We start from the raw sequence: 13,455 nt of genomic DNA, 5'->3' as shown, positions 1-13,455 counted from the left end.
AGATGCAAAGATATTTGAGAAGAAGGGGGAAAAAAGACTTTTTTTGCGTTTCTATCCGCTGCTCGCTATTCATGGTCGTTTCTTCGTCTTGCCGTTTGGATTCCTGTCTTCAAGGGTGGCGGCGCTGCTTGCTGCTCGCTTGGGCGGCCAGGTCGTTGGGTCGAAATGTATGGCGACGAGCCATGCGCAGAGTATGTTGACGAGATGGTGCAAGACGTACGCATACGTCACACCGTAGACTGCTGCGTAGGCACCAATCGAAAAGAGCAATATGTTGGTGAAGAAGGAGACTCGGAACTCGGCCCGGGGAACCATTCGTCCTGTGCTCAGTGTCTCCACCAGTAAGATGAAGGGCATGATGGAGAGGATGTTGTGATGCGACGAAAAGGGCGTCAGCCAATGAACAGCGAGATTTCGTATCCAGACTACCAAGACGGGAAGGTTGATTGGCAGGATCCAGAGCATAAGGATGAATATCGAGTGTGCATAGTTGTAAAAGTTGTAGTTGGAGTCAATACCAGAGTCCCTTGCTAATCGGAAGGCGCGAACAGTAGTTGCGAGCTGTACGAGACAAAGTACGACGTAGGCAAAGTGATAGGGGATCACTGTCGAGACAAGCGACAACAAGATGCATGTAGTGATGACGCGCCGTCGGTTCGATGTGACGGCAAAAGCCGATGGTGATCTCCTACCCTCATCCTTCCGTAGTCTGGCTGGCAGGAAAAGAGAGTAGAGCAACGCAAAGGCCAACTCGAGTATCATTGCAATGTAGTTGATGGCGACGCAGATACCAATACACATTAGGCCAAACAGCGGAACCAGAAACCAGAAAAAAGTATCGTCGGAACCGAGCAAGAGCTCATTATTGGCGTCGTCAAAAAGAGCCATTGTATTAGGGTTGGTACCGAGCATCCATTTCTTCGATTGATGTTGGGCCGTCGCCAGAGCGATCGACAGGAATGTGAGCGCGGAGAGAGCGAGTGGAAGCGAACTCTTCAAGCACTCATTAAGTCCTTGAGTGAAGCTCATGAAGACTCCAATGTTGTCATAGGTGCGGAATTGTTGTCGTAGAACCAGGGCTACGATTAGGATTGGGAAGGCAGCGAAGACGTTACGGTAACGCAACCACAGCTTACCCAGGCTGCCCAAAATATCAACGCTAAGATTGACTTCAATGCTGCTGTCGCATGTAGGGTCAGACCAGATCTGCAACGACAGACCACTCTGGGATTGCTTGGCATGCAGTGCAGGTGGCATGTACGGCGCTATCCCATGCAGGCTGATGCCAGCGTTCCTGACATTGACCGAAAACCGACTTTCATGCACGCCAGTAACGTATTGGCGAAGTAACGGAGCAAAGAGCTCCCCAGCGTCGCACGCTTGTTTTCCAATGTGGATATTGTACGCTAAAAGAGCAGAGTTCAAGGCCGGAACTTTGATGGTTGTCACTAAAGAACGGTGGGATGGCAGTCGAAGGGAAAGGCCAGTCGTGAGCAGGCGCTGCAGACCTGTGTCGACGTCGATTTGGGAATCAAAAGCAGAAGTAAATTCAGCCACTACCCATCCAGCATGAGGCTCGTGAGCTTTGTCGACCACGGCCACAAACTGGTGTTCGCTCAAATGCTCCATGTCGTATTGAAGGTAGGAAAATGGACGCTGATTTGTTTGGAAAGGATGCACTGAGTGACGGGTCGATGCAGGAAGAGCAATAACATCCGATGCGGCATTCTTGCAAGCAAGGCGAGTGGCACCCGAGCTATCGCCCGAAAAATCCATATTCATGGAAAAGAGGGTTGTGGAATGTCCAGGCTTAGAAGTGAAAACACTGCAAAACAGCACCTCGAGCACACCGTGACTACCTGGGGCATCCAACTGCTCGCTTGTAAGCAGCGTAAACTTTTTCCCTTGGGCCTGAGGAGGGACTGGCATTAGGTGCGCATTCGGGGCGCGCTGGGATTTTCCGAGGTTGCGCAGGACCAGGCGCTCGCCCTCTGAGATGATGGCGCTGTTTGCTTCGAGTGTGAGAAGCGTCTTGGCTTCCTTTTGTGGCAAGGTCTTTTCGGCGCCATCCTCTAGCCCTGTCAAAAACCATTTTTTGAAACCGCGCATGCGCTCAGCACGTGGTACGGTTTGGGTTGCGCGTGAAACATCGATGACGTCGTACAAGGCGCGCACGACGACCTTTCTGTGCTGATCACACCAAGTAATGGCCAAATGATCGATTCCGGTCCAGACATTGGGCATGGAAGTTGAGAAGACTGTGAATCCGTGCGTCTCAGGGACCAATGAGGCAATGCTGGTGTAGTCGGACGAAATCATCGTGTCAAGACTTCCTCCGGCAATGGAAATGAGCGTGACGTGCCAGAGGGGATTGTCAATGGCCCATTTCTGGGCGTACGCGCGTCGCCAATAATCGTTGACGCCCTTGTAGGTGCGAACGATATCTCCATCAAACGAGACCGGGGGCCGGGCATGGGGTGCGGCAAGCGTAATGATGGTATTGATCGAGTTTGCCTGGTAATTGGGCATGGTGAGCATCGTGCGGGCTACAACACCACCCATTGAGTGTCCGACAATGATGACCGACGTAGGGTCCGGCAGGTTGGGGTCGCGCAGAAATTTATCCGGGGTGTGGTACAGAGATAGGATGTAAGTGATGGCATCGTTTAGGTATTCGGCCTGATCGAGCAAGGTTTGTCCGTGGAAGGCGGTAATGTCCTCGTTGAAGTCGACGGAGAAGAAATCCAGCGGGCGCTTGCCCGCCTTGCCAGCGTCTAGGTCGTGTTGGACAGTATTGTGGTAGTGGTAGGCTGCCTCTGCAGCGAGGGAACGGACTTGCTTGTAGCTGCCCGCATTGCCCGGGATGAAGAGGACGGGCACGCCTTGAACCTGGGGCTTGTCAGTGGAATTTGGCACTGGAAAAGGAAACGACATGCCCTGGCATCCTGGTCCAAGCTGGCTTCGCGGTACAGGTACAGGGAGTACTTTGTTGCAAACCGCGTGTGCTCGGTGTCGAATTGGCCGAACCTGGTGTAGGACGGGCGCATGTACGACATGCCGCAGCCCTTGACGTCTTGCTGGCGCAGCAAAAAGGACTGGGCCATGAGGAACATGACAGCAAAGGCAGCGAGCGTGGTGACGAGGGTGTAGGGCGAAAAGGCCCATGGATTGCGCAGTCGCTGGCGGCATGTGGTGGTGTGGCTGTCGGTAGGGTTGTGCGGCATCATGTCCTTGGCCAGGGCAGGCATGGCGAGGGGAGGCTTCTGGTGAGCCATGCTGGGCTGCAGGTGGGCAGGCAGAGGATGGGCCGAGTCCAGGGCGTTTGTTAGCAATGCCGCGGAGTGGCAGTTGAGGCTATCGTCATGATCCGGAGAGGGGGCAGGTCGAGGGTGGGCGTGGTTGTCGTCGTCGTCGGCGGCGGCGCTGGGGTCGGCGGACGAGCGCTGTCGCATCTACTACTCTGAAGAGGGAGCTTGGCAGGCAGGCTGGGGACCGAAGCGCCCAGGGCGGGCGGGGGCAGGGCAGGGCAGAGGCTGATGGCTGGCCCGCTGGGTCGAGGGAACAAGGGCGGTCTGGACGAGTGCGTGTTGAGGCTCCGAGGGGGCGGGCGTGCTGGCTCGCTAAATTTGCAGAGGCTCGCGGTGGATATCTGTCTGCGTCTGAAGCGACTGTCGGTGGGGGTGGGGGCTATCGAGCGAGGGCGCTGGCAGGGCTGCAGACGGCCATGGAGGGTTTGGCAGAAAAGGTTGAGGGCGTCGAGTGTGGGCGGGAGAGCGTGTATGGTTTGAGCAACGAGCGTCGCAAGCTGCCAAGGAGCGCGAAGCAAGTCCAAGTTGTCGAGTCGTCGAGCAGGCCGGCGACAGGACCACGGCAGGGCCCTCGCAGCAGCCAAGGCCACAAGCCGGCTTGTTCGGGCGTTGTCGCTAGAGCAGGCGAAGATCGGGGGCGGCACATCTCCAGGCACAAGGAGGCGAGGATGCGAGGATGCAAAGACGACGAGTTGAGCAGCAGCCCGAGAGCATGCGCGTACATCCATGGCGGTGCATCTTCTTGGGCAAGCTGGCTTGCTTGCACCACCCTGCGTACATACACACTTGCTCGTCCAGACCACCCGCGTCCTTCGCGTGTCGGGTCACGTGGTCTGCAGCCGCCAGCACGTTATACTTACCCCTTTGTGCACAGTAGACGACCACCACATGGGAACAACAGAAAGGAATATGCAAGTGACAACTTGACATGAACAGGCCTGTCCGCTCTGCTCTAGCCTGTCTTGTTCATTTGAACAATCCATGTACATACATACTTAAACACGTGGGTATCAACGCTACAAACGCTCACAAAACAACACGACTTTTGTCTTTTCTTGCCAACACAGTGCGTCCTCTTCAAGACGCCAGCTCAACCACGGCGCCCATGATGGTATGCCAGATGGATGACGTCTGGTTCTGCCCGGCTTGGGCTTGGGCCTGGGCTTGTTCAGCTAGCAGTCGGCGGCCTTGTTCCACCTCGGCCTCCCACTTCAACACGGCCTCCTTTTCATCGCGAATGGCCATGTCTGTAGGAGCCAGCGCTGCAGCTTGTTCAATCAGAGCAACAGCCTTGACGCTGCTCGCCCTGTCACCCATCAGCCTCAGGCATCTTGCCTGCCGAAACAGCATCTTGGCCGCCTGTGCATTACTCGGTCTCCATGTCGCGCCTGCGTGCTGCGCAAACCGCGCACTCGTCGTCTCGCACTTGCGCAGATGCTGCATCGCAACCCGCCCGTTGCGCTGCACCACACTGCCCGGGGACTCGTCGCTGGCCATGTCAGCCTGCAGAAACTGCGCATGCAATAGGTTGAGGGTGAAGTAAAGATCGGCAATCTTGTTCACAAACCCTTCCCCGCCCGCCTTTTGAAGACCTAGCCATGACGAGCTGTGGCGCATGCGCTCCAGCGTGCGCATCGCATATGCCCACGACTGTGAGGCAGTGTAAAAGTTGGCCTGCTGCCACTGCCGCTTGCCCACGTCCACACCAGTGTCAATCTCTTCAATCGTCGCCATGGGCTCGGTCCAGCGGGGCCTTGCCACCTCGGCCTTGACAGCTTCGGCCACGGCACCATGGACAGGACCGACAATCTTGACGTTTGGCACGCCGCGCAGAGACGATGCAAGAGGCTGCAAAAGGCGCTCCTGTGCACTGGGGGCAAGGAAACGCGTTTGGGCGTAGTTGAGTCGGATGCACGCCTGGATTGACGCATGCTCGCTTGTCGTCGGGTTGGCATCAGACATGACGCTCTCAATGTCGAGCTGCTGGCAAAACCGGGGCAAATCGGACCGGAGCAACATGATCTCATATTCGGCAAATTGGAAGGCCGAGGGCACAAAGGCAGGCTTGGATAGTGTCACGTGCATGACGTGGCCCTCAAACAGGCTGATGCTGCGTGCCTTGGTCGTGATGACGGGAATGCCTTCGCTGAGGAAGAGGCTCCGCACATCCAGACCACGGCAGGTGACGCGTACAAACTGGTTGCGCTTGATCATGTAGTCGGACGCTTCGGCATGGATTTGGTGGTTGACGCCAAGGAGGCCGGTCGATGGGCTGCCTGCGCGCCTGCTCAGGCTGCTGCTAATCATGCTTGGCTCATACTCGACTTCATCATCCCACGAGCAGAGGAGCAAGTCGTAGATGCTGTTGCGGATTTCGCCGGGCAGGTCCAGGAATCGAAAGGGCTGTGGGCACGACATGGCGGCGGATGGGTGTTGCTGGCTATCAGGGGATTTGGGTCGAGGACTCTAATATGGTCGCAAGGAATGAGTCGTTGTTGCGCTGGGGCCGCAAAGGATGATGGGCAAGAATGTCGCTCAGGAAGTGTCGCTCTGGTATGTATGCTATGTATGGGTGGGTGTATACATAAGGGTAGTGGTTGTAGTCAAGGACAGGAATGTGTCGCTATGCAATATTTGTCGCTTGGGAAGACTTGGGGCCAGGTATTCCAGGTGCATATATACTTAGCGCAGGTACTGAGGTCTGTTGAATCAAACCAAGCGGTAAAGAAAAAAAAGGATTGAATTGTGTGTCAGGATCTCGGAATCCAGGGAGAAAATTGCGTACTCTGACCTCTAACCGTGCAGGGGCCAAGGATGGAAATTTGACTCGCGGCCTTCTTTTGGGACACTCGGGGAGCACGAGCACAGCTTTATGCTGGCGGTGGGAAAGTTGCACGGTTGGCAAGTGGGCCTTGTTTGCGGCGTGAGTGAGCTGGAGGACTGCGGCTTCAGCGGATCCGTCAGGGTGAATGGCGCAGTGGTGCGGAGAAGGGGGGAGCAGGACAGGGCCTACAGCTGCACTGTGATGTCGTTCCAGGCGCGGCTGGGTGGCATCCACCCGTAGTCCCTTTTGGCCCTGTCCGACGGGAAACCAGCCGTTGCGAAGAGCAACGGCGTTTGCTCGAACTCTGCTCGGGCGAGCGAGGACATTGTTCGGACTCTCGAGCAAGCCCCCAGGTTTCGACTGACGAGTGCTACTTACTGGAGTCAGATACGAGTCGATGCCACTCGATCATCTGTCCTTGTCCTTTTGGCCTCACATGCACCATACGCCATGCCAAGCGGACTACCAACCCTGCACTCGCATCTTTTGGGCACAAGGCACATGTAATCGTTACCGCTATAAAGCCCGTCTGTCCATACACAAACATGTACATACAGGTGTACATCCATAGTACACTCCTAGCCATCAATCGCCCCACTACTATACTCCCCGGAAGCCCCCCCAACCTACAGTAGCGTACCTGCGCGCCACCTGTCATCTTGTCAAGATGAAATCGGATCGAGGAGTGATGGGCATGAGCACGTTTTTTTTCATCAGGGCCCATGCCATTCGCTCACGCACCGCTTCCATGTTGCATTACGATTGTTGGTCTGCAAGTCACGTGAAGCCCATCATAGCACCATGTAGAGGCCCCGTTGGAACGCACTGGTCGACAAGCCGTCTGGTCGCGTCAGCCATGTGAAATCGTCAATTATGCTTCTCCCAGAAAGGTTCGAGGTCTAAGCAGATAAGGGTCAGGGTCAGGGTTATCACGGCCAGGGCCGGATCGACAAGTCCCTGCATCGGGTGCGGCGTCATGTTGAAGATAAGAGCTTGGGTTTATCACCGCGGGGTGCAGAGCCATCGAACCGTGTACATGACAAGAATCACAATTGGCCAAAGACCCAACCATCTCTAGCACAACGGGAGCAACTGGACTAGCTCGTCGTCGGCTAGCCCCACATATCAACCTATGCCCTCTCTTCCCGTGTCTTCCTACCCTTCTTCTTCCTAGTCGTCTTCTCCTTGTCCATCGCCTCCAGCCACGCTCTCCCGCTATCCTCAATATCATCTCCAGGCGTCCGTTCCTTCACCAGTGTTATGTATGCTTCATTGAACAGCACGTCAAAGCCATCGTCAAAGCCGTCCGCCGCAAAACCATTGAGAGAAAACCTGACACAACTCAGCGGTACCACATTTTTCTCGTGCAACCACCCTTGCATCGTGTCGAGCCATATGTCTCTGATTTTCCCCTCTTCTACGCCTTCCTTCCACAAACGTGCAATCTTACGCACCTGACCCAACTGTTCTGCATACTCATGGAACGGCGGCTCAGGATACCAGTCGGCCTCAAAAACAGTCAGCTTCGGGAAGAATTGCCTCAGAACATGCGCGTCTCTCAAGATCTCTACAAACGTCTCCTCAGCCGAGTTGTGTTTTTGATACCTGCCAGTTCCGTCGCCGCCCCGGGCGATACTGTCGTGACTGGGTGCATAACCCCATTGTCCCAGCAGCCGTGGAACAACGTCGCGATATGTGTTGCTCACTCTAGTCAGACTCGCCGCGGCTCGTTCGGGAAACAGACGAAGGAGTCCAGCGAGGGGCTTACTGTAGCCTTCGCGAGCGTTGTAGTGTACGGATAGCGCTACGGTATTGGCTTCACAGAAGACGTTGAATGCCTCATGGTAAACTTGTTTGGACACTGTAAACAAAGTGGAGAAATCATCACTTTTGGTATGGCTTCTCCAAAAGTCCTTGTCCGTATGAGCAGTGTAGTAGATACGGCCGGGACGAGATAGATATTGGTAGTATATTTTGTCTCGAAGTTCCCGAGGAAGGTCAAACAGCTTGAACGGTCCTGTCCATTCGGTCGTGTCGAAACGGTCGGGACATGGCCCGCTGGAGTTTGTCTTGGACGGACACATGTTGGAGTGAATACTACTCTCTGGGGGCATGCAGGAGACAGGTGGATCACTGCACAGGCTGTACTTGATTGGCGTACTTTGTATACCTTTTTCTCTCCGCAGGTGTGACAAAAGCGTCCGTGCGCATGACGCAATCCAGCAATGCGACGACGGGTAGTGTGGCAGGTCCAGCTGCGCTACCCAACTGTTGTGGGAATTAGGTCAGCATACTAATCCATACATGCTAAAAACCCATCTGATAAATGCGTACCGTCTGGTCTCAGGCGAGTGCGGGATGCCGGTAAGAGCCAATGGTCCGAGGCAGACGGGAGAGGAGGGGTGCGGGTGAAGGCGCAGACGCAGGCGCGTGTCAGCCGTAGCTCCGACGACCAACCGAAGAAGCACTGACGTCCAAGTTTCGCAAAACCTCCCGCAGCTTCCCACATCTCCGCCAATCCTCTTTCTTTCCCTCGCTCCGTCCAACCCAGTCTCCAATCTCTACCATCGCCCATTACATCCATCATGTTCGCTGCTAGGCAAGCATTCTATCAGGCCCAGCGCCGCTGCTTCTCCGCCTCAGCCCGCCAGGTACGATGATTCCCGGACTTGGCTGCGACTGCTTTTCATAGTGGGGCGCTCGCCATGCCCTCGCCGCGCGCAATTGGCACTTGTTTTCACTGCAATGCTAACTGAGCCTGCTGCAGAACTCAAAGGTCACCGTTCTCGGTGCCGCTGGTGGCATTGGCCAGCCATTGTCGCTGCTGCTGAAGCTCAACCCCAGGGTTAGCAAGCTCGCTCTCTACGATATCCGCCTTGCTCCTGGTACGCTCCCACTGCCTTTGCCAACCCATTGAGCAATGGACGCTTGCTAAACAATGCTGCACAGGTGTCGCTGCCGACATTGGCCACATCAACACCAAGAGCGAGGTACGAGAGATGCATTCTGGCCCCCTAGTACGAACAATGAGCTGATGTGTAAAAAAAAAGGTCACTGGCCACGATGCCACCCCCTCCGGCCTCGCCGAGGCCCTCAAGGGCGCTGAGATTGTTCTCATCCCCGCTGGTGTTCCCCGCAAGCCCGGCATGACCCGTGATGGTAGGTATTGGAAGTAACAGACGCCCGTGGCACAGCTAACAGCGACACAGACTTGTTCAACACCAACGCCTCGATTGTCCGTGACCTCGCCAAGGCCGCCGCTGACCACGCTCCCGATGCCAACATCCTCATCATCTCCAACCCCGTATGTAGAGTCGGTTAATTTGCCATTCAAACACGATGCTCATTCTTTACAGGTCAACTCCACCGTCCCCATCACTGCCGAGGTCTTCAAGGCCAAGGGTGTCTACAACCCCAAGCGCCTGTTTGGTGTCACCACCCTCGACGTTGTCCGTGCCTCGCGCTTCATCTCGCAGCTGAAGAACACCGACCCCGCCACTGAGAACATCACTGTCATTGGAGGCCACTCTGGCGCTACCATCGTTCCCCTACTGTCGCAGTCCGGCTACAACCTCGAGGGCCAGAAGCTCGACGACTACGTCAGGCGTGTCCAGTTCGGTGGTGACGAGGTCGTCCAGGCCAAGGACGGTGCTGGCTCCGCCACCCTCTCCATGGCCATGGCTGGTGCCCGTTTCGCCGAGTCGCTGCTCAAGGCTTCCCAGGGCCAGAAGAACGTCATCGAGCCCACGTTTGTCGACTCGCCTCTGTTCAAGGAGCAGGGCTGTGACTACTTCGCCTCCAACGTCGAGCTCGGCCCCAACGGTGTTGAGAAGATCCACCCTGTTGGCAAGATCACCGATTACGAGCAGAAGCTCCTCGATGTTTGCGTCACTGACCTTGCCAAGAACATCAAGAAGGGTGTTGACTGGGTCAAGCAGAACCCATAGATTGGTGGTTTGAGACGCGGACGATGAATGTATACTAGTAATGACATGAGCTTTTGGATGCGCTACTTGAGCGGATTGGGATTCTATAAATTTTGATCTGTATCCAAGCATGCCAAAAGAAAAATCCCCTCTTGATTGTTTTGAGTGTCTGGTGCATTATGGTGACTGTGGTGACTCAGTGGATCTTTGTGGAAGATGCAACAACACGATTAAAAAAAAGTCATTTCGAGCTTACCAATACATGCAAGATGAAATTTGGGAACTGAAAAAAAAAAGGAAAAAGCAAACCAGGACGAAGATGACTTTTTTGGGGTTGATAAAAAAAACAAGGCAATTGCCATCTATACAAGTGGTCTACATGTGTTGATCCCAACAAGCATCTCTAATGTGCTACCTGTCTACAACTTTGCCTTTGCCTTGTCCAGCGTGGGCATCATGATATCCCTCATGTCACCCGCCGCTTCGTTAAGATAGAAGCTCATCTTGTCCTAAAAAAAAGAGTAACATATGTTAGCTAATCTTCTTACGAAAACACGAGAAGTGTGTTTCTTTTTGGATTGGGGAACACACGAGAGAAGAGAAGAAGGGAGTAGAAGAAGAGGAGGAGGAAAAAGAACTTACCGAACCAAGTCCCTTTGAGCAAACATTGAACTGAATCGAGTTCTCGTTGATCATGTACGCAAGACCCCATCCATCGTCGATAACCTGGCTCCATCCGTATCCGTTGAAGTACTCACTTGACAACTGCGAGCTGGAAATGTACCACGTGGAGCTGTAAGTGAAGGCAGGGTCCTTGTACAGAGCGGGTAGCTCCTCGCCCTCCTTGAGGCACTTCTTGAGGCCAAACAGGTGGCGGTCGACACCCCTTCCGTCGCTGGCATCCGAGATGTACTTGACGTGGGCGTCGAGGGCCGCGCGCAGCTTCTGCTGGCACTCTTCGGGGGTGGCGTTTGCGTCGGCCATGGCGTTGCAGAAGGCGACGCTCTCGTCCGAGACGGAGCGGCACGTCTCTGTGCGGCCCTGCTGAAAGCGGCGAGTTGCTGCCGACTCGTATGTGGGACGGTTCTTGCCGTAGAACTTGTGGTATGCGAGTTGAATGATCATCTGGACGTAGGCGTCTGGGCTGCACTTGAACTTCTTGATGAGGCCCTTGCCATAGCCTTGGTAGGCCTGCACCCTCAACTCGTGTGCGCCGATTTGGCGCGAGAAGTGCGACTGTGCCTCTTCAATGTCTTGCTGGAGCTCTCTGTTGAGCTCGAAGCGCAGAGGCTTGGGGCTGGGGAGGTCAGAGCGGATGTTGGGGTCGTCAAAGGGAAGGGCGTTTGAGAAGATTTGCTGGTTTGCGTAGTCGTTGAGGCGGTGGGTGGGGGTTCCGTCCATCATCGAGTGCTCGCCCATGAAGCCAGAGGTACCGTTCTCGTTGATGATGAATTGGAGAGGTTTGTCGTACCAGCGGTTGGCGCCGTCGCCGTGCCAGTACTGGTGTGCGCGCTCTTCAAGAGTGACTGGTGAGGCATCATCAAGACAAACGACAAATGAAGCAGATTCAATGTCTTGCAGAGTCGCAGCATTGACGGGCGAATGGGCCTTGAGCTTAGGGTAAACGTCTGACCACACGTCGCGGTTCTGCGATGTGAGGGCACCAACGGCGGGCGATTTCTCGGCCTTTGAGTAAATGTAGTCGAACTGTTTTTGGAGCTCAGCAGTGTTGAGCTGCTTGCCATTGACCTCGTGTGCAAGCTTCCAGAACTGGTTTTTCCGAATAACAATGATATGCTTGTGTTCCTGGTATGGGAATTTGACGGTCGTGTCGGCAGGCTTCTTTGGCACGCGGCAGCAGTTGAACATGTGCTCGTACGAGCTCATGGCGATGGGGAGCTTCTTCATGTACTCGGGCTCCAGAGTGCCCTCGTCAACCATCTTCTTGAATTCCAGCACGGCGGTGGTCATAGCGGCAGCGCGTTTGGTCGGGTTTCTCCTCGATTTGTCGTCGCGGTGGGAGTAAAAGTAGCTGACATATGGGACAACCGGGTCACGGTAGGCCATGTAAGCGGCCTCATTCCACCACTCATAAATCCAGTTCTTGTGCTTGGGGTCCTCGCGCCGTGCGACCAGGCGCTCTTGTAGCTTCTCGCCGGGCCCGCCAGGGGCTACGAATTCGTTGACAGCCTTTGTGGTCGCCTCGTATTCGCTCTGGGAAAGAAGCGGGTGGACGGACTTGAGGTACCGCTTGGCGGTCTCTTCTAGCGTGGGGACAGGGAGGCGGGGGAGAGAGTCCTCGAAGCGCAACATGGGGCCCTTGGTGTGGTCCTCCTTGTAGCCTACATAGGTGAAGGTGTCAGGCTGTGAACAATTTGCGCGGGGGACAGCATGTGAAAGGAATACTCTCTCTCTCTCTCTCTCACACACACACACACACAAACATGCATGGGGGGTTACTTACCAGCTGGCAGACTCGACTGTTTCCTTGCTGGAGCCATTGTGATAATCTACACATATGCCGACATCAGCACACACACTCTCTCTCCTTCTCTCATCTCCCCCACCAAAGGCGAGTTTTTGCTCCTCAACGTACCCTGGGCTTGGCAAATGCTTGCTGGTTGGATATTGGTTTGCGAAGTATCGAGGAGGGTACTCGCGCGCGGGCAGCTCTGCTGAACATCACAAAAAAAGAGTCGAGAGAAGCAGAGGGTAGGCGAAAGATAAAATGACGGCAGGATGAGACTGAGTCCTAGCTTCAGCAGATCCGAGGCGAAAAGAGCACGCGCTGGCTGACTTTACTAGGGTCGTTGCTGTGAAGAGAGCGCCTGGGGGTTGGGCCGAGGTTGAGTCCAAACAGGCTAAGCCTACCCGGCAACCACAGCGTGACGTAGGGAGCCACACCTGACTTCTGACGCCCGTTGGACCGACTGTCCTGTGATTTTTTCCTGTAGCCGACAAGTGCTTGTGGTTGGACTCCACGTGCCCAAGACCATCAGCCTATATGCAATTATTTGGTCAGCGTGGTGGGCAGCCAGCCATCCGTCCGGTCTATGTACACTACACATTCGACCTTGGACTTCCCCACGACCACGACGGGTCAGTCGCACGGACGCAGCACGCCGGCAGTGTCGGAGGAGCCGAGGATCATGGACTTTCGACCGAGCTTACATAGTATGTATGTAGTATGTACACTCTATGCTCGTACGACGTATCTACGGCGTGTATGTATACGACAAAGAGAGCGTCCCCTCGACATAAGACTGTGCACGGCCACGCTCCCTTCTGTTCGCGTCAGACATGCACGTGATCTGGCATCACCCGAGCCATGGGATGCCTCCACAAGAAACGCTTACAGAATCATCACGTGATGGCATACTCATTTGTGTCTTCGACC

At 55.1% G+C, this 13,455-nt stretch overlaps 5 protein-coding genes across 5 annotated transcripts; 1 reads left to right on the top strand and 4 right to left on the bottom strand.

Annotated features, from left to right (window-relative positions):
- Positions 1-26: 26 nt before the first annotated feature.
- Positions 27-3,452, bottom strand: PSV08DRAFT_382898 (PGAP1-like protein-domain-containing protein; the record flags this gene model as incomplete). The annotated part of the gene is made up of 2 exons (XM_014220353.2): positions 27-2,889; positions 2,937-3,452. The coding sequence occupies 2 exons, from the start codon at positions 3,450-3,452 to the stop codon at positions 70-72; spliced, it is 3,336 nt and encodes a 1,111-aa protein (XP_014075828.1). The 3' UTR covers positions 27-69.
- Positions 3,453-4,241: 789 nt separating this feature from the next.
- PSV08DRAFT_382886 (uncharacterized protein) lies at positions 4,242-6,035 on the bottom strand. The gene has a single exon (XM_014220352.2). The coding sequence runs from the start codon at positions 5,724-5,726 to the stop codon at positions 4,386-4,388; it is 1,341 nt and encodes a 446-aa protein (XP_014075827.1). The 5' UTR covers positions 5,727-6,035; the 3' UTR covers positions 4,242-4,385.
- A 1,093-nt stretch (positions 6,036-7,128) lies between these two features.
- On the bottom strand, positions 7,129-8,217 carry PSV08DRAFT_382882 (uncharacterized protein; the record flags this gene model as incomplete). The annotated part of the gene is made up of 1 exon (XM_014220351.2): positions 7,129-8,217. A coding segment is annotated over one exon (955 nt), but the record flags the coding sequence as incomplete, so codon positions are not given.
- Positions 8,218-8,649: 432 nt separating this feature from the next.
- Positions 8,650-10,214, top strand: PSV08DRAFT_232636 (lactate/malate dehydrogenase). Its single transcript, XM_014220350.2, has 6 exons — positions 8,650-8,783; positions 8,900-9,017; positions 9,082-9,122; positions 9,183-9,291; positions 9,342-9,436; positions 9,489-10,214. Exons 1-6 carry the CDS (start codon positions 8,718-8,720, stop codon positions 10,077-10,079), a joined length of 1,020 nt encoding a protein of 339 aa, XP_014075825.1. The 5' UTR covers positions 8,650-8,717; the 3' UTR covers positions 10,080-10,214.
- A 77-nt stretch (positions 10,215-10,291) lies between these two features.
- Positions 10,292-12,559, bottom strand: PSV08DRAFT_211903 (acyltransferase ChoActase/COT/CPT; the record flags this gene model as incomplete). Its single annotated transcript, XM_014220349.1, has 3 exons — positions 10,292-10,567; positions 10,701-12,400; positions 12,523-12,559. 3 exons carry the CDS (start codon positions 12,557-12,559, stop codon positions 10,478-10,480), a joined length of 1,827 nt encoding a protein of 608 aa, XP_014075824.1. The 3' UTR covers positions 10,292-10,477.
- Between the last annotated feature and the right edge of the window lie 896 nt (positions 12,560-13,455).

The sequence above is a fragment of the Bipolaris maydis genome, assembly GCF_028858645.1.
Source record: "Bipolaris maydis strain C4 unplaced genomic scaffold PSV08scaffold_18, whole genome shotgun sequence".
Classification (NCBI taxonomy): domain Eukaryota; kingdom Fungi; phylum Ascomycota; class Dothideomycetes; order Pleosporales; family Pleosporaceae; genus Bipolaris; species Bipolaris maydis.
The sequence above is the reverse complement of the archived record's forward strand: the minus strand, read 5'-3'. Positions and strand labels throughout refer to the sequence as shown.